The following is a 24,650-nucleotide window of genomic DNA, read 5'->3' on the forward strand; positions in this document are numbered from 1 at the left end:
TTATTTATTGGAGAACAAATCCTTCTAGTGTCAGACTGGGCTCAGCCCGTCTCACAGCTGAGCTGCTGCTGGGCTTCCCTGGATGGCAGCCCTGCTCCAGCACTGCCCTGCTCCCTGCTCCGGGCACCAGGATCCACATGAGCAGAAGCACTGAAATCCCTCCCGTGCCCCATTTTGCTCATCTGAAACCCCTCTGTGAACACAGGCAGCTTGTAGAGCTAGCAGCTCTGCCTTTGGGGATCATTTCCCAGCCCCTTGCCAAGGGATCCAGCCGCTGAACAGTGTTCATGTCCTGCTTTCTGCTCCCAGGACTGGCAATGAGCAGTGCCCCCTACTCCAATGTTCCTATCTAGTGCTAATAAAAGGAGCTGTCATTTTTAAACCACGTAATTTCTATTCCTTTTCCCCAAGAAGTTGAAGACACTGGCATTTCACTGCACACACCTGCTCCTTCCCAGGAAAAGTGGACTGGGAAGAGCCTCCCCTCCCTCCCGGCAAGCCCAGCCCCACCTCTGCACCCGCAGAAGGAAAAACGTGAACTGTGTTGACTTGGTGTTTCCATTTCTCTATTAAACACAGCCCCACCTTACAGCAGAAGTGATCCAAGCATTTTTGCTCACTTTTCCCCATCCACAGCCACACCTCTGTCCCAGATGTGCTTCACACTAATGAGCATCAACCCAATTAAGCCGTGGTGGGGCATGGAGTGCCCTGGGAGGGGCAGCCAGACAGATCCTCATCTATAGCAGCGATTTGGTTAAAGAAACAATTCCTAATATTCAATAAATGGCAGTTTTAATTTCTTCTTCATACATGATCTTAAAATGAGATTTTTAATTTTTTTATTTATTCCATAAACAATATAACAAAACTCAGCAAGTTAACAATATGACGTTTTCACCATACAGAGTCAGTCACAAATATTTAAAACCTTTGCAACAAGAACAACAAAACCCAAAATATTACAAGAATAATTTACAAGAGGATCTATAAAACAGCAAAGCGCTCACAAATTTTCCAGTTTCCTTTACACAATATCACTACACTCTTTCACAACATTTCTTTTTATTACAAAATTCCCAACAAAAGTTTAATTTTTTTCTTTGTATTTTGGTTTTTAAAACCAGAAACTTTTAAGTATACATCCTTTTATTAACACCCGTAGGTGCAAAAAAAGGGAAACCTCACACATACAAACACTTCACAGCACTTTTCTAAGAAAAATATACACTTACAAAATATTTTACAAATTGGCACACTTAAAAATATACAAGATTTTGTAGGCGTCTTAGAGTGATCCTTAAGAATTATACTTCAATTGACTCTACAGAATATTTATAAAGCTTATTCTAAAAGAAAAAAGGCAAATCATTTCCAAACATGTTAAAATTGCAGTGTAAAATGTGGAACAGAAATGGATATGTTACATTCATAAAAAGGGCCATTTAATAGTTCTTAAATGCTCAAGGGGGGGATAAAAGTTTTCTTTAGCACCATAAAACAGGAGCAACTTCCTAACGAGGTGCCTCTAGTTCTATGGAAGGGAACTCAAGGAGCAGTACATTCACATCTCTGGAGGCAGCAGTCGAAGCGCCCGGCCGGCGCCGGGGCAGCGGAACAGAGCAGCTCCTTGGATTTCTACCCTGCTTCCCACCGGGAGTAAGAGACAAAAGGAGTTTCACTGGTACCTTGGTTTTGTGTATGTGTGGTTTAGTCTAGGTTTAAGTCTTCCCTTTGTGCTTTAGAAATGGACGTCTGTCTGTCTGTCTGTCTGTCTAGCTAGCGAAGGGTAGTGAAAAGACCAATTTAATTTCTCGTTTCCTTTTGCACCAAGTGTTTAAAGGCTCAGTAAACGTGTCTGGCAACCCAAGCGTCCTGCGAGATGGAGGGAATCCTCCTGCTTCAGATCCCAATTCCCTTAGATGGCTGTTACTCCACTGTCATTAGTGTCACTTGTTTACCTGAGAAACAGATTTGAAAAGCCTTGCTTCTACCACAGACATTGTACTTGGTTTATATATTTCTTCTTTTTTTTCTTTTTTTTTTTTTTTGCATTATTTCACACGCTGAAGAGATAAAGAGGCACATTCTCCAATAGATGTCAGCAGTTTGAACCATGCAACCTCCACTGGACCCCCTGGGAGCTGCACAGGCAAAGTCCAACACACTGAGTTGAGAAAGTAAAGCCTGAGGGCCTGATCCTGCACCAACCCAAATCCACACACCTGATCCTCTTCCCACTTACCCTGACTGCAGGGGAGATTTTCCTGGGACTTGGCATCACTGGCTGGGAAAGCACTTGGGGAATGTGAGTGAGATCCCACCTAAGTGCCTGACTAGATCTGGAGCTTAGGGAAACAACATGGTCCAGCAGGTAAAGGATGACAATGCTTAAAACATCTTTATTTTGGTTCGTGGCTTGTTTGGGCCATAATGCCAAAAAAATGAACAGCAATCCTGATTTTTTAAAAGAGAAAATGGTGCAGCATTCTCAAAGGTTTCTCAAAGCAACCACCAGCCAGCCTTGGCTTCTCCTCTCCCAACAGACCCAGCCTCTGCAGGATGGCACAGTGTGGCAAGGACAGCCCTGAGGCTGCCCCTGTCCTCTTCCTCCTCCTCCCAAAATGCCTGGCTACCTCTGGTCCACAAGTCATTATTCTCAAGATGTTTTTCAAAAACATCCACCCTCCTATACTTAAAAAAAAGAAAAGCAAGATGTAAACCTGGTAAGATTTATTTTGTAATAAAAACCCTATAGGTTTTTATTGGATCCCCATCATGGATATTTTTCTATTTACAAAACCTCTAAATGCAAATGTTTTTAGCAAACTATGGCCATGGGGTGGGCTGGCTCCTGCTGGGTTGCTGCAGGATTCCTTTCTGCAGGACATCTCTCCTATCCCTATGCCATGGGAGACCCATGCTCCTTTGGGAGAGTGGCAAGTGCCACCTTGCCCTGTGTAATTAATTCCCCTCTCAGATGGATTTTACAATCTTTGGAAATGGCCAGTTTCTGCTTTCTAATGCCAATGCCATGTTTCTAAGTCACCCAGGCCACGGTGACATTGTGGCTCGGCAGCACTGCTGGCACCATCCTCCTATCCTGCACTGGAGTAGGAGTGGAACAAGATGAAGTAGAAAAGACATTGTAAGGGATGCTGCAGAATAAACACCTTTTGTGTGGCTTGGCTTCATTGCTCCCAAGAGCCAGGAGCCCAACGAGATGTGAGAGGAGGATGGAAGTTGCTCTGGGCAAGAGGATGGGCAAGCTGGGAGCAGCACAAGTAGGTGCAGGGAGCCCTGGGGGTGTGGGTGGTGGGCAGGGATGGGTGGAACCTACATCCCAGTCCTCCCACAGCTGTGAGCAGTGCCACAGAAACCAAAAATGCGTATGGATAACAAGAACTTGTGTGGTGAGGGATGAGGCAAAGGTGGGAAGTGAAAACCTTGAGGTAGTGATAGGCAGGTGGAGATGAATCCTAGGCAAGTCAAGTGCCAGCTCTTCAAGGAGTTAGTCAATAGGATCCCCTGGGAAACTGCCCTCGGGGATGAGGGAGCAGAACAGAGCTGGCATATCTTTCAGGCTGCTTTTCATAGAGAGCAAGAACTCTTGATCCCCAGGTGTAAGAAATCAGGCAAGGATGGCAAGAAATTGGCACGGCTGAGTAGGGACCTGCTGGTCAGGCTGAAGGGCAAGAGATGCACAGGCAGTGGGAGCGGGGCCAGGTATCCTGGGAAGAGTAGAGATGGGGTGAGGAAGGCCAAGGTGCAGATGGAGCTAACTTAGCAAGAGACAAAAAATAACAAGGGCCTCTACAGGTGTGTGTCAGCATGAAAAGGGACAAAGCAGGTGTGACACAACTGGCAAACTGGTAACAACAGATGAGAAGATTGAGGCAACCTCTCCTTCCATCTCCCTTGAGTGGAGAAACCGCAGGATAGGGACTGGAGGAGTGAAGTCCCTCCCACTGTAAGAGAAGATCAAATTTTGACCACCTGAGGAACCTGACCATACCTAAAATCTATGGAACCTGATGAGATGCATCCCAGAGTCCAGAGGGAATTGGCTGATATAGCTGCCAAATAACTCTTGACGGTATCTGAAAAGTCCTGGCAGTCAGGTGAAGTCCTGGATGTCTGGGAAAATTAAAACATTCCACCAATTTTTAACAAGGAGGATCCTGGGAGCCACTGCCCTGTCAGCCTCCCCTGTGCCTGGGAATACCATGGAACAGACCCTCCTAGAAACTCTGCTGAGGCTCATGGGGGACATGGAGGCGACTCAGGACAGCCAGCATGGCTTCAGCAAGGGTAAGGCTTGCCTGGCCAACCCAGTGACCTTTAGGATGGAGTGACTACATCCTACAAGGGAAGGGTTACAGGTGTCATTTGTCTGGACTTGTGTAAAGCCTTTGACACGCTCCCCCACAACACCCTTCTGAACTGAAGAGAGATGGATTGGATGGATGGACTGTTCAGCAGATGAAGAATTGGTTAGGCAGTCACATCCAGAGGGTTGTGGTCAACAGCTCAGTGTCCAGATGGACATCAGTGGTGAGTGCTGTCCCTCAGGGGTCTGTACTGGGACCAGCATGGTGGAATATCTTCACCAATGATGCAACACTGGGATTGAGTCCCCTCAGCAGGTTTGCAGATGACACCAAACTCAGTGGTGAGGCTGACATGCCTGAGGGACAGAGTGACATCCACAGGGACATGGACAAGCTCAAGAAGTGGACCTGGGGGAACCTCATAAGGTTCAACAAGGCCAAATGCAAGGTGCTGCACCTGGGAATGAAGGGATTGAGAGCAGCCCTGCCAAGAAAGACTTGAGAAAGGTATTTTTTATGAGGGTGGTGAAATGCTGGCACAGGTTGCCCAGAGAGGTGGTGGCTGCCCCATCCCTGGAAACATTCAAAGTCAGGTTGGACAGGGCTCTGAGCAACCTGCTCTAGTAGATGTCCCTGCTCTTTGGAGGGGAGTTGGACTAAATAGCTTTCAAAGGTCTCTTCCAACCCGAACACTCTATAAAGATCAAAAGGGAGGAGGTCAAATAGTTGGCTCAAGGCAATTTCTGAATTTTGGGGTCAAGCAGCAGAACAATGACCTCTTCAGACACAGGGAAGGGCCAGTACTCCACACCATGAGAGACCCAGGCCCTTTAACACCTCCCCAGTCAGAGATTTTTGGAGGACAATGGATGACCACCAAAGCTGTCAGCAAATGGAGTGGTAGAAGGACTGGAGGAGAGCGACAAGGCAGCTGGAATTTGTGATTAACACCGTTCTGAAACACCCAGCTGGGTATTCATGGATAAAACAGTCGATATGTTTTACGCCTGATCTTCATGCCCTATTGCACATTCCTCAAATGCAGTAAGTATTGCTATCCTGTCCAGTACAAAGGGTTTTACTGTGGGTCCCATATTCATAACATTAAGCACAAGGAGCACAATGCAGGCCAGGTGAAATGTGCTTTCAGATGATGGTTCTGGGTCAGCAAGGTCTGTGCCACATCCCAGCCCTGGGCCTGACCTGTCTGTGTCAGAGCTGCAGCCAGAACACCCAAAAGAAGGGAGCTGCCAGCCCCTCTCCTACAGCACATGGGGGGAATGCTGGAAAACTGGGATATGCCAACACCACAGCAGTGGTTGGAGCTTGTGGGATCTGATGAGCCTACAAACAGAAAAGGGAGCTGCTGGGGATGCAGGGAGAGCATGGTGGCTGCAGGGCAGCCTGGCACCCAGGGATGGAGCCCTACCACAGCTCTTGCCTCCGGAAGAAATCCTGAGCATCTTCTGGATCTCCCTCCTGGTGCCAGAGCTGGGGTAGGACACTGCATCCCATGGGGCACCAGAGACCACTCTCATCCAGAGCAGCTCACTCCAGGCAATGCCAGCATTTATTCCATGAAAAAATGAACTTACAGGATGTTTTCTGTAACTACTATTTTTTTTCAGTTTGTCCTTTCACTTGTCCACCCTTTCCCTTTCACCTATTAAAAAGAACAAAATGCAACTAGCTGTTCTCTCTGGGATGGCAGAGCTGAGCTGCACTGCACCTGAAGATCTGTAAGCACTGAGAACATGATTCTAAACTAACACTCTGCATCTCACTTTGATTTTAAGTGATCACTCTGCTTTTCTGCTAAATTAACTTAAACCAATTCTGCTGCTTTGCCTGGTGCGTGGGTGGAAAAAAACCAACTTGGGAGGAAACCTGAGCCCAGTCTTGCCCTCTGTGTGACACCACCTCTATGCCTGTGGCCTTATCAGCAACATGATCTGTCCCCTGCTAGAAAGGCTCCTCTTCCTCACTGCCTGCTATTGCATAACGTCTCCAAGCCTCGCATCCCTCTGCTCCCAACTGCTCCCAGGGCTCTTGCATATCAAGGTTTTTCATGAGAAATCAGCAGCAAAACGCACAGGCTCTCAGTTGCACAAGGAAAATAGATCTTTGTTGGGTTGGTTATTCTCGTGAAGGGCGAGGGTGTGGTGAGGAGGGTTACAAATAAGGCCTTTTGAGAATACATTTAGCATTCAATACTTAATGCTGTCTTAATAAAGTCCAGTCATGATCCGGCCCTGATCGGTGAGATCACAAATAGCTCCGTTGGTTGGTTTTGTTTCGTGAACTGAATCAAAGAAAAGGTTCGGAGTTGTATTGAAAATGAATGACTCTGCTTTTGAAAGTTCAAACTATATTGGCATCGCAAGGTTAGACATGGAGGAAACACCAAAGCTATGATGGGAGAGCGCTTCTGACAGGCTCTGCATCGAAAATGTTTAAGAAACTACTCAAAGGAAAAGTAAATAGCACTCAACGTATGAAATGTATTAGTTCTGTTTTTATACCTATTTTAGAATTTATCCCAGGTTCTTATAAAATATATAAAACTGAGATACAAAGAATTAGCAATGTAACTTTGCATTTCAAATGATCTTCAGCTACAGGTTTTGCTTTAAGAAAACAGACACTTGAAAAGCAGCTGTTCTGTAGTCTCTAGATGCAGACACTTGAGTTCCTGGCAAACTTACCGTCAGTGGTTTTCTGAACTCCTCCACCATTGCAACTCTCTCCTATAATGAAACTCAACATTTCACCATTAAGTTTTTCTGCTCGTGGTTTCAAAGAGAGGACGTTACCATTTCCCAGCATCGGTTTCAAAGTTCCTTTTTTTTTCTTTTTTTTTCCCCCCTTTTTTTTTTCCTTTTTCTCTTTTTTTTTTTTTCTTTTTTCCCTTTATGAGCTTTAAACCACAGGGTGAATCCATGAAATGAGGTAAGTAAATTTGGCACACTTTTAGTCATGTCCATAAAACTTTTGGTAAGTTGTATCAGTGAACAATACCGTTTTTGTCGTGAGTTACAGGTGCTTTCGAAGGGGGGTGGTTAGTACTTAACAACTGGAATGTTTCTAGTAAAACCAAAAGGCATAGCTGCAGAAAACACTCACAACCCAATGTTGATAGAGAAGTAAAAATATATACAATACAGTCACTTGTTCATAGTTTGGCACAATTTTTTGTTGTTGTGGGTAATAGTGCATAAACTACTGTACAACAGTATGACTTTTAAAACAGTCTTTCACAGAGAATACCAGATTAGGTTTGCTTTCAAATAATAAAATTCCCACAATTTCAAACTCTTCATTTCAGCACTTACATTTCAACAGACCACAAGGCAGATTTCGAAAAGGAACCGATGGGGAAAAAAAAGAAAAAACAACCGAAAAAAACGGTAAGAAAAGAACCAAACATCAACCGTCTTTCTAGAAAAGGGAGTCTCTTCTTCAAATACAGGAAAACCCAAAAATGCTGTTTCTGCTTTAAGAAGAATGGAGTCTGATTCCCTGCAGGAAAAAATCAAACATTTGATGCCATCTTAGTTAGCTCGTCTGGAGTCACCACGACGGAGCGAACGCGCTAAAGGCGGGCGGGTAGAGAAGATGCAGCTTTAGATGATGCAGGTTAGGAGACACAACAGCAGAGGGGGCCAGAAAGCACTCAAAAATTGCCACGTGAAGCTCAATTAGGAACGAGTTCTCATTTGCAAAGTAAAGAGCCTTTAAGTTTCAAGATCTTGGCTTTTGGATGCAGAACCTCTTTTTTTTTTTTTTGTGGTTTATTTTTTACAAAATGTTCCAAAAAAAAAAAAAAGTCTTTCCTCGTCAAAATCATTAAAAAGAGCGTGTAATCATGGTTTGTATTTTTTTTGAGTTTTTGTTTTTGTTTTTCCCCCAATAAATAAGTAATTAAAAACTGAAGAAGCCAAACAGCAGAAAAGAGTAGCCTTGTTAGTTTTTTTAACCCCAGCCAAGCCAGAAAATTGGTCATTCTTTTAGGTAGCTTGCAAGTCATAAGTATTTTCATGCATTTAAAAATAATAATTAAAAAAACCAACCAAACAAAAAAAGAAACCAACCCCAAAACCAAAACCAACCAAAACTGTAAAAGGGGAATGTCTTTTTTTTTTTTTTCATGCAAACTTTTGCTTTCAGGAAGGAAAAACTGAGGAACAGCGGGCCTAGCAGGTGGGAGGGAGGTTAGGGGCATTCCAGCCAGTTTGGTGCAGCATTACCTCAGTTTCTCAAAAGCAGCTGTCACGGGTGGGTCCTTGTGGGGCTGTTCGCGGTCCGTCCGCTTGATTTTACAGTTCTCATCCCTCAGTGATTTCGAACTGGATTTGTGACGGTAGAGTTTTTTATGGGTAGGTCCATTATTGCCTAAAGTGCTCAGGTTACTATAGTTTTTATCAAAAAAGGGAGCGTGAATGTCCGTGGTGAACCCGGTGGAGCAGTTGGGGCGCCCAGGGTCGCAGGTCACGGCTTTGCTGTTTTTGCTTGAGCCCTTGTTGTTTGACTTGTGGTTCTTCGCCGCCCCCGGCGAGCCACCGTTCGCCTTCTTCTTCGACTCTTGGGACGTCCCTGCCAAAATTTTAAGAGTTTTCAGTTTCAGGCTGTTGGACTCTGGCGACCGGAATATGTCTGGAACGCTGTTGTGGCTGACAGGCCCCCACAAGGGCTCGATGGAGGCCATCATAAACCTCTGGACATCGGCCATTCCCGACGCGATGTTGGACAGGATGTTGGAAGGTTCCTCGAACTCCCTCTGGTCGTCGTCCAGGAGGCTGGTGGCATTGCCCAGACTGGGTTCCGACCAGCCCGTGCCCCCCTCTTTTCCCAGTGCCCACTCTCCGGACAGCCCATTGTGCTTGCCTAGCTTCACCCCGGCCGGGCCGCAGTGCTGAGTGCCCTCGGCCACGCCCTTGGTGGCTGTGGCCATGGTGCCCAGCTGAGTGACCGCCCTGCCACCAATGGCTGGAGCCTTCTCGCCGTTGACTCCCGCCGTGTTTTTCCCTTTCCTGGTGGATTTGGGTGCCTGCCTGGAGTTTTTCCCTTGCGGCTTATCGGTTCCTTTGTTGGTTTTGGGCGATTTTTTCCGGGTGGCTTTCTGGGAAGAGCTTTGGTTTGTACCCACATTCTTGCTGGATGAACTTTTCCTCTTCGATTTTGACACTTTGCTATTGGTGCTAATTTGACCAGATGGCTCATTAAATGTTGACAAGCATGGACTCTTTTCGAGAAGGCTGACAGAATCTTCATCGTTGAACATATGGAACTGGAACTGGTGATTATTTAAAGCAAACCCATTATCTGCCTGATCCTCGGTCTGCAGGACCCCACAGTTCCACTTGACCTTCTCGGAGCTGTTGAGGGCGGCCTGGGGGCTCTCCTGAAAGCCCTTCAGGGCGCCCAAAGGCTTGGCATCGGAGCCAGCTATCTGCGGGGACAGGTTGGGAGTGTCTGGAGGGGACATCTCCGAAAGCGACGACTGGCGGAACCTATCAGGCGTGAAGTTGGAAATGTCTAAAAGGTCCGTGGACTCCTTCAAAGGGGTGATTTCATCTATGCTCTGCTGGATCACTAGCTTGGGACTGCAGTGGGCCAAGAAATCATCATTAATATCATCCTCGCCATCCTTTTCACAAGACTTTAAACTTAAAGAACTGTAATTGCTAGAACTAACTGACAATGAACCCACTGAATCAAAACTAATGAGCCTGCCATCATCCGTACTGAGTGTACCTCGTTGGAAATGAAAGCGCCCCTCTCCATTATTGAAATGACATGACTGATAAGAATCATCAGACTGCACTTGTTGGCTATCCGGCATGTAATTTTTTTGGTATAGCAATTTGCCGCTATTCAGATTGACTTGAGTGTATCCAGAGGCGGGGAGGCCGTCCGTGCCCGGCGCGAACTCGCTCGGCATTCCGGCCGCCTCCGGCACGTCTCCGGGGAAATCCTGGTGCTCGCTGCCCTTGCTGGCCGGCCACATGCTGCCGAAGCCACCCTGCTCCATCTCCAAGTGGCCAGGCGACTGCTGCAGCTCCGACTCGGAAGGCGGGGAGAGCACGCAGCTCTGTGCCGGCTGCAGGGATGGGAAGGGCTTTTCTGGCGGGATGATGCTGGGGAGAGGGTGCTGCTGCTGCTCTGAGGGGTGCTGGGCGAAGTACGGGATGCCGGTGTTGCTCGACAGATCCGAAGCATCTAACAACGTCTGCAGATACCCTCCGGGGATCAGGGGTACATTGGTGGTGATATTAGCAGATGGCAGAGGCTTGTCTGAAGAGGAGGTGGATGGTAGGAAAGGAGAATTTTTAGCAACCTTATCCTCGTGGCACTCTGGGAGATGGGAGCTGTCTGAAGCACAGGGACTGTTTTCGTCCTTCAGACGCGCTGCAGAGTCCTGGTTTTCCAGTGCTGGGGACTCCTCCGCCGTACTGGTGGCAGCTTTGATCTTCTTGCACTTCAACCTGGCTTCACTTTTGAATTTGATTCTGCGGAGTACTTTCCTCTCTGTCCCCTTGTGCTCCCGTTCCTGTGGTTTGCATTTCACGGTGATGCCCGCGATGTCGTGGACGTGTAATCCGTTGGCACAGCTGGGGGTGGCGATGGCTAACGCCGGCAGCCCTTTCAGGCCCACGTCCTCCTTACTGCTGCAAGGCTGCTTGTGATCAGAGGAGCAAGAGCCCAGCTTGTTCACTGACTGCTCGATGGCTTTAATTCTTTGAATCCGGTGCCTGTTTGCTAGCTTGCATTTTCGCTTCCGTGGGTGAGGGAGGAACGAAGCATCTGAGCCGTTAAGATAGAAATTCTGCTTGTGGTAGAGAGACGATCTGAGCAAATCCAGCCGGCTCTGCTGCCTCTCCTGCCAGAAGCCCTTCAGTGGGGCCAGCTTCTTGTATTTGCTGAGCAGCTCCTCGTTCAGAGTAACAGTTGTCTCGTTGGCATCCACTTTGCTGAGCTTCACCAGCATATGCTTCTCCCCTTTAAACCTGTTAATGATGATGTACTTGATGATCACGGGGGGCTCCTTGCGAGAGACTTTTCGCCGTTTCTTGGGGCACCACTCATCGTCATCCTCCTCCTTGGGCCCGTCCGGGAGCCACTCCTTCTTGTCCAGGATCTTCTCGTTCTCGATGGAGTCCACATCGTACAGGTAGTCGTCGCTGTATCGCACTTTCCTCTTTGCCCGCAGCCCATAGTTCTGCTGGATGAAGGAGCCGGAGTGATCCCGGGCCAGGTACCGGCTGCAGTCCTTGATGTCCCGCAGCACGTCGTAGGAGGACTCCGTGCAAGTGCTGTCATCGCTGAACTCGCCGGAGTCCTCTGTGGAATTCACCGAGTCCAAGAAGTGGCTCCTCTTGGAGCCCACATACTGCACCATCTCTGTGCTGTTGCAAGATTTATTTAAGGCAGCTTTCTCCTCCTCCTCGCCATCCTCTTCCTCGCCATCCTCCTCCTCCTCCCCCCAAATGATGCCTTCCTCAGATTTGAATTGAGAAGGGTCGGTGGCACCACTGGGCCCCCTTTTCAGGGTGCTCCTGCTGTCCCTTTTGGTGCAGTTGCTGAACACGCTGGGGAAGAAGTTGAACTGGGCATCCTCTTGTAGGGTGGTGGTCTTCTCCCGCACATTGTCCTGGAAAGATTCATATCTAATCTTTAGGGAGCAGACATCACTTCCCAAGGTGGAATCATCATCATCGAACATGTAATTATCCACGTCTTCCTCAGAAAACAGATTTACAGAAAGCTCATTTTTGGAGCAGAGGTCAAGCAGCTCAATTTTACTTTCACTAATGAAAGATTCAAAATAGCCCCATTCCTGGTTGGGATTTGTTAGTAAAGGTTCCTCACCATTGCATTTGTCTAATAGTAATCCCTCGTAATAATTTTTTTGAGTGGGGTCCTCTGAATCACTGTCAGATTTTTCTGCATCTCTTTTGTCCGCTGCCCTCGATTTATGCATAGGGAAGCTTAAAAGCTGGTCTGAAAGCAGTTGATCCCCATATCTCATGGTTTCTCCTGTGCTCATGCAGTGAATCCCTATATCAGAGACCGAACAGGTGTCATAATCCCTATTTATATCCCCCACTTTCAAGCTTATTCCCGGCTCCGCATCAATGCCGTCCTTGGATTCAATAAAGCAGCCCAGACAGGTCCGGCTCGGCTGCATCAGGCAGTCTCCCGTCAGCGCCGACATCCCCCCGGGCTCCATCATGGTGAAAGGAGCCTTCTCGCAGTCGCCCGGCAGCGACCAGGAGCTCATGCCCTTGGTCACGCAGGACGTGAGGGAGATGGCGTGGGCGGAGGAGTCATCCGAGGCGTGCTCGGGGACATCCGTGAGGCGCAGCGGCGACGGGGGGCTCAGCAGGCAGGGCTTCTTGGCCGTCGGGGCGCGGTGGCACGCGGGGCTCTCCTTGGGAGCCGCGCTCAGCGCCGGGAGAGGCGCCGCGGCCTCGGCGGTGCTGCAGGGCCTCTCATCGCCGTCCAGGGCGTGCGACTCTGCGGGCAGCGGGGAAAGGGAGGGAGGGAGGGAAGGAAATAAAACAGAGAGGGGTTACCACCCTTGTAGGTCTCCTCAGGCTTGCCACCCCGCTCCCCTTCTCCCACGGTTTTCCCAACTGCCCCTTTGGGAAGCCCTTCCCGGCAATCCTTCCCGCCTGGATCCAATTAACGTGGCGATGTGCATGGAAGGCAGAGGTAAACACGTTGCTCCCTGCAGCCAGCTGGAAGAGGTACAAGAGTACGTTTAAAACACGCAACCCATCCGCTCTTCCCTCCTCATATCCATATGGTTACCTGGAAACTGCCTCTCAAACCTCACAATGTTATTAAAAAAACAAAACAAGACTAATAAAAAAATGTTCTCATTAACATTGAAAAAATTAACAGAAAAATAAGATTCTTAAAGAAACAAAGCATTCCCCCTGCAGGGTCTGAGCTTGCACACACCTGAGCTGCTTTACTGCTCCGGAGTCAGGAAGTGATGGCTGATTTTAAAAACCCAGCGGTCTTTTTGTCACTGTCCACGCCAGGGGAAGGCAGAAGATAACACAGAGTTTAAAGCAATTATTGTTAGAATTATTGTGGGGTTTGCCATTCTTCCCTAATCGCTAAAAATGCCTTTTTAGTCACGTAAGGATTTTTTAACCTAAGGATTTTTTTAGTTTTACCTCGTTGCGCTTCTTTTATGGCAGAAAAAAGTTATGAATGTACTTTTATCTAACTCCTGGCTCAACGGACGATATGACCCTTGAAATTTAAATACGATGTCTTTTCATCCATGAACATGCTCTGATATCTCTGCATTAAAAAAAAATATATTCCAATGAGCGCATTCATCCCAGCCAGAGAGCTCTGCCGACTCGGAGCCTTTGTCATGGCTCAGGTCTTTCCTTTTTGGTGGCTCCACTGAAGGCAGAGGGGCGAGAGCAGAAGCATTCCAAGGAGTGCTTTAACACACAACCAGAGCACCAGGATGTGGCATTAAATGGGGCATCCAAAGGGATTCATTTGGCTGCAACCTTCCACAAGTGCTTTTATTCCAAACTGATAGGAAAGTGAGTCTCCTGCATCCTTGGCAGCCTGGGGACGGGAGGTTTGTGCTGGCACAGGTACAGGATGCCATGGAAGGAGTGAGATGCCTGCCTGTGCCGAGGAGGAGATCAAAATCCCTCTAATTTCATCCCAAACACTCCCATCAGCTCTGTGCTACAGGAGCCTTAGGGATGGAGCCATCAGTGAAGTCTGAACCAAGTACAAACTGCAGTTGGAGCCTCACCACACTCCCAGGACTTTAAACCTTTCCCCAAAGACTCACTAACTCCAACCAGAAGTGCAATGCAATGCCTGTCAGCATCTTCAACATGCACAACTTGGAAAAGGCCAGACTGGCTTGCTTGAAAAGGGTTAAAAAAAGGAAATAAATAAAAAAGCTGCTTTTTGAGTCCCTCCCACCAGTCTTCAGATCAGAAATGCAGAGGTGGTATCTTTTTCCTTAAGCACCAAAACAAATTAACCAGTGCAGTTCCACTTCAGAAGTAAAATAAAATAAAAATCAGCTTGGAGCTGACAGGAAGCATGGCAAATTTGAGGATAAAAGAAGAATGTCTGTGAATGCTCAAAGAAGACTCAAAGAAGGGGGAGGCAGAAAGCTGAAATTCAATCTCAAAAGCTGCATTCAATAGGCAAAGCTGCTATTATATAAAATAAACTGTCTCTGGGCGTTTCTTTAGGTTTATACTTGTGTGAGTGAACTTAACTCTTGTGAAATACAAATGCCAAAACCTGATTTTCTGGGGTTCTGTATCAGCCTCAAATCAGGCGTCTGTTCAACTGATGCTCCAAGGGAGTGCAATTCACACAGAAAAGGCTGGAGAAGCAAAACCCCTTTTCCCAGTTTCACTCAGCATCCACCCAGCAGCACATGGGCAAGGGGAGGTGGTGGCACCAGAGCTCCCTGCTGGCTCCTGGCCTTGGATTCAGCAGCAACTCCCACATACCACTGTTCCAACTGGAAGTTTAAACTGACAGAGGGGAGGCTGAGATGGGATATGGGGAAGGAATTCTTCCCTGTGAAGGTGGGCAGGCCCTGGCACAGGGTGCCCAGAGAAGGTGTGGCTGCCCCTGGATCCCTGGAAGTGTCCCAGGCCAGGATGGACAGGGTTTGGAGCAACCTGGGATAGTGGAAGGTGTCCCTGCCATGGCAGGGGGTGGCACTGGATGGGCTTTAAGGTCTCTTCTACCTTAAACCACTCCATAATACTATGTCTAACTCAAGTACTTTTCCAGGCCTGGTTAACTGAATTCCATGGAAGTGCCTTGAGGTTCTAGGAATCCCCCTCCTTACTGAGTAGGGCAGCACTGGTTTTGTTGTCCACTGGATCAGACAAGGGGCCATGGCTACAAAATCCCCTTGCAGCTCCAGCAGCTGCAGCTTCACCCTGTGTGGTCAGGAAAGAGACGGGCTGACAGGGACAGACACCTCCCAAATGACATCCCAACAACAAATGTGAGCATGTGCCCCACCTGCCACCAGCATGAGCTGCAGGGTCCTCATGGGCACCCACATGGCTGGAGTTGCTTCAAGGTTTTGGTAAAGAACAAGAACATTTGTCTCTACCACCTTGTTTGGTGCTGACACAAAGACCTGAACATGTAAGATGTCAGAGGACCAAGTCCTTGATATCTAACAGGATCAAATTTATATATAAATAAAATATATCTATGTCAAGATTTATAGGCCGATACAAAATGCAAAAAGCCATGAAATTAAACATAAAACACCTTGAAGAATGAAAGCATCAGGCTCTGCCTCCCCTCTGCATTTACTGTGGCCAGACACTATAGCCCAAATGACCTCAGAAAATGCTCAGGGGCTTATTTATTTCAATCAGGGTTTCAGACAGCTGAGCACTGTTTCTCCTAATTAGTTATTCTGAAAGCAAATATGGAATCGATGAAATAGATAAAGACAAAGTTGGCTGTTTTGGGAGGCTGCTGGAAGGGGCTGATCCTTCCCCACCAATGTTGGCGGCAGCTGGAATGACCTGGTGGCTCCCAGGAGCAAAACTTGTCCATGCAGAAGAAGGACTACAGGATGGGAATCCCACGTGGTGACTGATGGGACACAGGCAAGAAGAAGCCCACAAATCCAACCTCCCCTTCCCACTAATCCTTTGTCTTTCCTCCTACCCAATCTCTAATTTCCCCCCAGTTTGCAGGGACTCAGTATTCTTCAGCCACATTTTGCTAATATTGGCTAATGGGTTCATAATGCTAAGAGAGGGAAAGATTCCCAACAAACAGAGAGGCTACAAAGTCCTGTGTGACATTTTCTTCCCCTAAAAAACCGAACTCAAATCTCTAATTCAAACTGCATGTGCACACAAACATTTCCAGCCATGCCCATGCACTAATAAAAGCCGTTCTTGCTAAGGCTTCTAAAAAGGTGTAGATTCATGGCTGGAGTGATTCCTGTGCAGAAAACACCCATTTACCTGCCTGCTCCACATTGCAGAGATACCCACAAACTGCTAATATTAAATGCACAGAAGGAATTAGGAAAATAAGTTGGCTTCCAAGTTGTCGCTGCTCCCTCATGTACCATAATTAAGTTCCTTACCATTTTCTTTCACCCCATTAATCAGGATAGTTTCTTGGTCTTCTGAGGCACAATCCTGCTCTTGTTGGTCATCCATCAATTTAACCTCTTTCTGTTCACTCCATGCCCCACTGCATCTGGCCAACCTGCACATTTCCAGAAACACAACCACAGTCAGTGCAATCCCCAGGATCAGCTCAAGGAACCGTGAATAAAAAATAACAACAATAAAACACCCCCGCACAGCCTCACACGCTGCCTGCTCCCTCCTTAAGAGGACAAATCCAATTTATTTAGGCTCTCAGCTTGTCACTTTTCCACTCCAAGAGCCAAGTCCCGTGCATTTCAGCAAGGTGAAAATGTTGTGTATCAGCGTTTCCTTCTACGAAGTCCTGCTCTGGGAGGTGGAGAGGTGCTCAGCACCTCGGCAGGACCCTCCACATCACCCCAAACTGCTGGGCAAAGGCAGGTTAGCCATGGCCAGCCAGGAAAGCTTATCCATCTCCAGGCAGATCAGTGGAGAATTGAAGAGGAGAGGATTCATCCCACTTCATCAACAGCAACTCTGCAGTGGAGTTAGAAAAAATACAGATACTGGACTGACAGCTTCTCACCCTCTCTATCAGCTACTGCCCTTCCAAGTGCTGGCAGGTGTGAAAAACTTCCCCAAAAAAGCAGTATTTTGTGGAAAATTATCTCCAGTCTCACTGTCCCCCATGAGAGCTCCATCCTTGGAAGCCTCATTCCCCACAGCCTCTGACTGCTCCCACTGTCCCCATGGGTGAAGCTGCACCTCCAGGGAGTGATGAGCAGTGGGGCTGTGCTGAGCAATGAACCTGAGGTGAGGATCCAGCCCAGATCTGCTCACTTCCAGCCCAGATCTGCTCCCTTCCTCCTCTGAAGATCCTCCACCCTTTAAAGCCACCACCTGCCACAGAGAGGGAGTGATGTGGCTGAAACCTGGCCATGGGTGGCACTGGAAACCCACAGCAATGCTCCTTGTGGACAGAATTTCATCTCTTTGAGTGCAAATTCAAGTTAAAATCTATTTTATTCCCTTCTGGCAACTTGAACTCAATTTTTTTCTCTGTCACAGAACAGGTACTAGATTGCAGCATTGGTTTAGGTGTTTTTCTTAGGGTTTTTTTGTTTGTTTGTTTGTTTTGTTTGGCTTTTTGTTTTTCACATCAACATTTGTCAATGTCTGCTGTTCCCACAGCACTCACTGCCCTGGGGTTCAGCAGCCAAACTTCATTCATATTCAGATTTGCAGTGGAGTCCTCTTAATTAACGTGAAATCTTTACAACCGCCTTAGTAAGTGAAACCTTCACCCAACTTAAAGATGTTGTGACACCGAGAGGAAGATAAGAATAACAAGCATCAGTAACTCCATTCCTTTGCATATTTAGAGGAATATTTAACTAACCCCGAGAGTTTTCCTTTGATGCAAATCCCCATCTCAAAGCTCTCCAAGGCTGGTTGGCTGTGGTGAGACCCCTCTGCTGCCAGCACCCTCCCCACACCCTGAGCTCCCTCCGTGGCCTTTCAGCACTGACATCTTGGAGCAGCAGAGACTCCAAAAGCCAGAGCAGAGTTATTTTTCCATGAAGGAGATTAATGTCTGAGTGTGGAAGCTGCTCTGCATCTGCCACTGACAGGCCTCAGCTTCGTGCCTCCTGGATAATATCTCCTGCCTGTTAAATGTGCCTTAATTAATAGAAGTATTAATAAATTAAGGTTTTTTTCAAATATCTCTTAATGAAAATATTAATAAAATATCTTCAGCCTCGGGAGAAGCAGAGGGTTCTCAGGAGATCAGAGAAGCACCACTGGCCCCACACATGGGTTAGTGTGGCTGCTGGGGAGGGGCTGAGGTATCACAGAATGGTTTGGGTCAGAAAGGACCTTAAAGACCATCCTGTTCCACCCCTGTCATGGCAGGGACACCTTCCACCATCCCAGGGTGATCCAAGCTCTGTCCAACCTGGCTTTGGACACTTCCAGAGATCCAGGGGCAGCCACAGCTTCTCTGGGCACACTGTGCCAGGACCTGCCCACCCTGCCAGGGAACAATTCCTTCCCAATATCCCATCTCTCCCTGCCCTCTGGCAGTGGGAAGCCATTCCCTGTGTCCTGTCCCTCCAGCCCTTGTCCCAAGTCCCTCTCCAGCCCTCCTGGAGCTCCTTTAGGCCCTGGAAGTGGCTCCAAAGTCTCCCTGGAGCCATGCAGAGCAAAAAGGGAAAGGTCCTGCCAGGAAAACAGGCTCAGTTCTTGAAAGGACTTAGAGTATGACCATCATTTAAGTATTTTATGAGATTTATATTCACAGGAGAATCACGGCAGCATTTCAAGGTATCCGAGTACATGACCCAAAGAAGGACACTATGGAAATTTTCCTCTCTGTTCAATATTTAACCCCCAGGATGCAGATTGAGGTAAGAGCTGGTCCAGGGTTCTGTGGGAAGGTTCATCCTGCAAGTCAAGTCTGTTTATGGGTGTGATGAGCTGAGCTTTTCCTTGCAGCTCTGAGCTCAGGAGCATCTTTGATGACCTGATTTTCCCTGGCTGTCCTTGGTTTACAGGGATTTGGTGTAAAATGCCACCCAGAACACCCCAGAACACCATCACACCGTGTTACAGTCGTGGCCTGCAATGAACAAAACACAGGACAAAAGGAGCAACAGTAATTCCCCAACACTGCAAATTTTTCACTTCCAGCACACAAAACATCCCCAGGGAGGAAACAACACCACGGACACAAAACAGCAGAGAGCTCCCCAAGGAAGAGCCCAGGCATCCTAAAGGATGTGACAGGGCCATCCATCTCCTGCTGGGATTTCCAGGGCGGCAGGAAGGAGCAGGATCCCACCCTTAATCTCCTGGTATTAAGATTTTTGGGATGTGTGTGCATAAGGAGGAGGGAAACACACAAGGGATGTTCCCAGTGGATGAGATCCAAAGCCTGGAGGAGACAATGAAATGCAAGAACAAAGGGGATGTGCTTGTGGACAACACTTCCTCAACTGCAGTGGCCCAGAGGGCAGAGCTGAGCTCCAGAAATGAGCTGGAAAGAACTGAGAAGGATCCAGATGGGGGATCTTCCTGCAGGGTCAGACACAGATCAAGTACAAATGGGACAGACAATCCAGGTTTGCTGAGACCTGCTGAACAAGGGGACCTTTGGGACCAGTGTGACCAGGAAAGGTGAGATCCCACGAGGGACAGGGAGAAACAGCAGCAAGTGGGAAAGAAAAGCTGACAAAGGGGCAGGACGTGATGCAGAACAGGAAGAAACAGAAGGCTGGGGATAACAAAGAGAAGGAGAACAGCTGGGTCCCAGGGAAGAAAAACGAAACCAGGAGAGGTGTGGGGGATAAAGGCAGTGGGCAGAGAATACACTGGGTAGCAGGAGAGCACAGAACAGAGTCATCTGCAGACTGAAGCATAAAAGGGAGAGAATATAGATTTCAGATGGTGTCAGCCCATTGAAGAGAGGCACGGCTGGGGTCAGCCTATTATGGAGAGCTGGCAGGAGGAAAATCAGGCACCAGCTTGAAGTTTCTGAACTTGAGTGGAGCCAGAGTGGATGGAGGAAGAGGATGGAGGTCAGAAGGCGATGGGCAAAGGCGTGGGGTCAGAGGAACTGCAGCTCTCTGGAGGAGAGGGACAGGAGCACAGAGGGGCTGGCTGTGCTGCAAGGACAGGCACAGCACGACCAGTGCCAGGGAAGAATTCAGAAGGACTTTGGCTGATTGCACCATGGACTCCAGGGCATCAGCCTGCTAAGATCACAGCTGGCACCACAGAGAGGCACCAGCTAGCAAAGGAGATGCAGGGGAAGAAGGCATGGAAAGCGAGCAGTGGAGCTTAACAGGAATCCAACTAGTTTTGAGCACAAGATGGACAAATTAATGGACAGAAGGATAGGATGCAGAGCTGTGGTGCCAATACCCAGGGCTCAGTGACCTGGAGAAAGCCCTTTCAGCCGCATAACACAGGTCAGGTGAAAGACTGCAAGTGCCTCAGAAAACCCTCAGCATCAGGGCTCAGGAAATTCCCCATTCCTCACAATTCCTGTCAATTTTCCCATTTCTAGTGCTAGCAGGGCCATACAAAACCTGTCAGTGACCACCCCACGTGCACACATCTGGGAGAGCACAAACACAGCAGTGCAATGAACCCTCTGCCACAAACCTCCTGCTGCCTTCCTGCAGCTCCTTCAGCCCAGGTGGCCAACAAACCCAAAGGATGTTTTTGGTCTCTTTCTAAAAACCTCCTGAGACACTCAAGAGGTTTTATGGGTCTTGGTGTTGCTGGAGTGGAGGCAAATGTGGTTGGAAAATGATGTCCTAGCTGAGGCCCCAGCAGCTCCCTCTGCTCCCAACACAGAGTGAGATCCTGGTGGAATTTCCCTTGGAAATTCCTTGGAGTAAAACTGGATTATTTCTTCTTCTGTAAATTCACAAAATCACAGAATCCCAGAACGATCAGGGTTGGAAGGAACCCTTGAACAGAGAAGGAAACACTCGAATTGCAAAGCTAAAAATCCTGGACATGTCCCCACATTCACCTCCAATCACATAAATGATGCACCAGATGTTTACTTAAACCCATCCAAACTTCTGGATTGAAGCAGGTTCCTATTAGCACTAATTTGACAAAGGCAAAAGGGGAAATGCCACCCTTTTATACAACCAAAAAAATGCATCTGCTCAATGGCTGCCCTCTACTAAGAGAGCAACAAGTTGCTTTGCTTCTCTGTCAGCCAGAAAATGCCCATTTTTCTCTAGTATTGGTGCAGCTTTTCTGCATGGATGATTACAAAGTGCACAGGTCCATCACTTCACCCTGTCAGAGGTGCCATGGGGAGGTGACATCCCCTTCAGTGTCCTCAGCTCCACAGATGCCAACCCAAGGAGGAATTGTGCTGAGGGACCTGCTGGAGAGATTTCCTCCCCTCAAGGACTCCCTGCAGACTCTTCCTTGGGAAGCAGCACTGATCTGGTTCATGGCATTTCCAGCAGAATCAGGGATGGTCACAGTGATGCCCTGGATGCATTTACAGGGGATAAAGCAAACAAGCTGGCCAGGATTGCCACAGAATCCAGTGCTTGGCCACTTAAATCTATGTATCTGTATCTCTGTATTTCTATAAAAATACAGATATTTACCCACTGCAGTCAAACATCACCTCATTTGTATTTCCTGGGCACCACCATTACACCTAGAGCTCTAACCTCCTCCCAGGCAGAGGAAGGAAAAAATACCTACCAGGTAAAAATAAAAACCAGTCCAGGAGCCTGACTGAAAGCCCAGCTCCACATGTGGGAATTCCATGAGATGGACACCATTCTGAGTTAGGGAAGGCTGCTCTGGAATTAAAGTTGCAGGAGTGTTTCAGCTTCCAGCTGAATAAACCAAAGGTCACTCACACCCAGCCAAAACCCAACATGCCAGCTCTTACTTACACCCAGCTTTTCCATCCTGAGTGTTGTAGCTCACAAGGTACATGGAGAGGGAGTATCCAAAGTGAAGCAGAATCTTTTTATGGAGAAGTGGGGGAAGAAAGCGAAGAAGAAGAAGCTGTGGCTTTTTTCTTCTGCAGAATTGTGAATAAGTGCAGGTGTTCTATATATGCAGTTGTATCTTTCAAAAAAAGAGCTTTAGAGAAATTAATTACATGTCAGAGCCTCTGACAGGTCTTTTAAGAATTGTGATACTTTTGAATGAAAACATTATATACTTAAAAAGAAATACCATGTAAATGTCTCCGAGATATTTACAGTCAGTGGAGTAATAGTAGGAGAGGATTCAGCTCTCCCCGTGGATGGGTGGGTGCTGAACACACCATGCTCCTCCTGACAATGTCTCCTGCCTGTGCAGGAGCTCAGAGCAGAGTTCAGGGCCAGGAATTGGCTGGGAACAGGAGCCAGGCTGTCCCCAAAATCCTGAGCCACCTCTCTGTCCCCTCCAGGCTCCATCCCTGAGCACCCAGCTCCTCTCAGCACCAAGGACATCACACCTCCTCCTGTGCTGCCATGGGCTGCTGCACCTCTGCACAGGACAATATCCAAGTGGTTTTCTGCTTGGTTGGCTTCTTCTTGGCTTCTTTCCCCCCTTTATTTTCTCTTTAGTCCCAAGGCAGGCACAGGACAGAACCTCCCATGGACAAAGTGTGGTTGGGCAGCCCCAGAAACCACAGCAGTGCCAGGCTGCTCGTTCCCTGACCTAAAGGATGCTGTTTTCCTAACAGATTCTGAAATTCCCTGGCCCTTTTTATTCCAGGAATTCCATTTGATCCTTGTTTTTTCACTGTAATTTCAGAACTGGTGGATAATGTGCTCCAAATTTTCACTTGCTAGCAAATGGGGGTATAGTTTAATACTAAGCACAACACCTCTCTGAGCAAAGCTCTGCTTCCATGAATTTACATTTCTACTTAGGCCAAGGGTCTCTGAATTTTGCCCATGATAAGGAAAAAATTCAGAGTCCCTAGAGGTTTCCAGAACTGACAGGTTGGAAAGGTGAAGCTCCTAAGGAAAGGAATTCCTCCCTCTCTGCCCACTAGGAAATGCTGCTCCAGTCCATGGAAAGGATGTTGGACTTGAGGCTTCTGGTTTCAAAGCTGTTTTCCCAGGAAAATCTCACAAGGAAATTGCATCTCCCAGCAGTTCCCTGGGCTTTTCCTATCAATGATGAGAGAAAAGGCCAAATAAAGGAGGAACAGGAAACAAGGAAGGGTTTTGTGGGTCAATCCCAGCAGTGAGACATCTAAAACCCTACAAGAAGGTAAGGCCTGATGGAGCCAATGTTAGCTGAGAATATGCTCAGGTATAAATACACATAAAAGCCTCCAATTAGCAAAAAATCTGGGGGGGAAATAAAATTGATTAAAAAAAGGAGTTTGCAGCGAAAATGGAGAACACAAAAACCACGAAAAGAGGAAACAATTTCAGAACTGGTGTGTTCCCAGAAGGTGTAAAGGATGGATGAGCTGTTAATATTCATAGCAAGCCTCCACTTTTCCTCAGCTGAAAGCAGATGCAACAATTACTGCCGAGCCCAAGCCCCAACTCCAGCAGACCCCCAGATATGATATTAAGAACAGGCTATTAAAGCCAGCTCTGAAAGAAATGACAGTTTCTGACCTTACTCTGGGAGGACATAAGGTGTGAGTGTTTCAAGACCTGTCACAAACAACTTGAAGGCAAAAGGAAGGAAGTGAACAAAATTACAGCCTTCCTGACAAAGCACACGTTAAATACCAAAGGAGCTTTCTCTGTAAATGTATTCTCAGACATCAAGAGCAGCAGTGTATCACAAAGGGAAAAAGGTGGCAATTAAAATCCTGGAGAAGCTGAAACGCATGAGGGAACGTCTGAAATGTGGAGTATTTCAGCATAATGCTGTCCCGAGTTAGGGAAGGCAGAGCTGCCAAAGCTGAGAGAGGAAAGCTCCAAAATGCAAAGTAAGAAAGGGAAGAGTCAGGGAAGAATCACTGCAGAGAAGGGGAAGCTTATGGGAAAATGGAGAGCAGAGAGACTGAGCAAATGGAAGGGAAAAGGATGGTCCAAGGCCACAAAGAGGGCTTGTTGGCTTCAGATGAGCACAGCTCCACTCCTCATCCCCACAGCAGCCATCCAGAGCCTGAGGAAACCTTGAAGATCCAGGTAAGGAAAAAACAAAGATCCCTTTTCACCAAGTGTGGGATGAATTCACATCTAGGGCTGGGTAAATATTCCCCTGGGAATAATGAGGGTGAGGAAATGAGGTGGATTCATGAGGGTTTCAGTGAGCTGCACCCAGTTTTGAGGCTGAGAAGCATAAAGAGAATTCCTGCCTACCAAGAGCAAGGGAGGATGATTAAGAAGAGTTGCTGGGTTGGTTGGGGTTTTGTTTTTTTTTTTTGGGTCATTCTCTCATATGTTATAGAAGTGGAAGGAAATGAAGCAATAATTAGTGTCAGCAGCTGCATAGTTTTGAAAAGCACTGGCAAGTGAGGGGGAGATTTTCATCTCCTGAAAATGAGCAACGACACAAACTTTGGTTGAACTGTGATGGCCAGAAGTAAAAACATTTCTAATTCATAGAATCCCACAATGGATTGGAAGGGATCTTTAAAGATGGCCAAAGACAGCTCACAATGTTGCTTTTTGCCTTTCCTCCTTAAAAGTAGCTGTATTCCAAACATGTCGTTTTC

The 24,650-nt window shown here is 47.5% G+C and overlaps 1 protein-coding gene across 3 annotated transcripts in view; it reads right to left on the reverse strand.

Moving 5' to 3' along the window:
• Positions 1-825: 825 nt before the first annotated feature.
• NEXMIF (neurite extension and migration factor) overlaps positions 826-24,650 on the reverse strand; it is a 161,693-nt gene continuing 137,868 nt past the window's right edge. The window contains exons 3-5 of one of the 3 annotated variants that reach the window (XM_085060045.1): positions 16,471-16,595; positions 8,579-12,848; positions 826-7,850 (exon numbers count right to left, since the gene is read on the reverse strand). In XM_085060045.1, the coding sequence (XP_084916171.1) occupies positions 7,667-7,850; positions 8,579-12,848; positions 16,471-16,546 (4,530 nt within the window). In that variant the 5' untranslated portion in view covers positions 16,547-16,595 and the 3' untranslated portion in view covers positions 826-7,666. Of the gene's footprint in view, positions 7,851-8,077; positions 12,849-16,470; positions 16,596-24,650 lie in introns of those variants that run through there. The other 2 variants (XM_085060048.1, XM_085060046.1) reach the window with 2 other exon arrangements.

The sequence above is a fragment of the Lichenostomus cassidix genome, chromosome 4A (genome assembly GCF_008360975.1).
Source record: "Lichenostomus cassidix isolate B80296 chromosome 4A, HeHo_3.0, whole genome shotgun sequence".
NCBI classification, from domain to species: Eukaryota; Metazoa; Chordata; class Aves; order Passeriformes; family Meliphagidae; genus Lichenostomus; species Lichenostomus cassidix.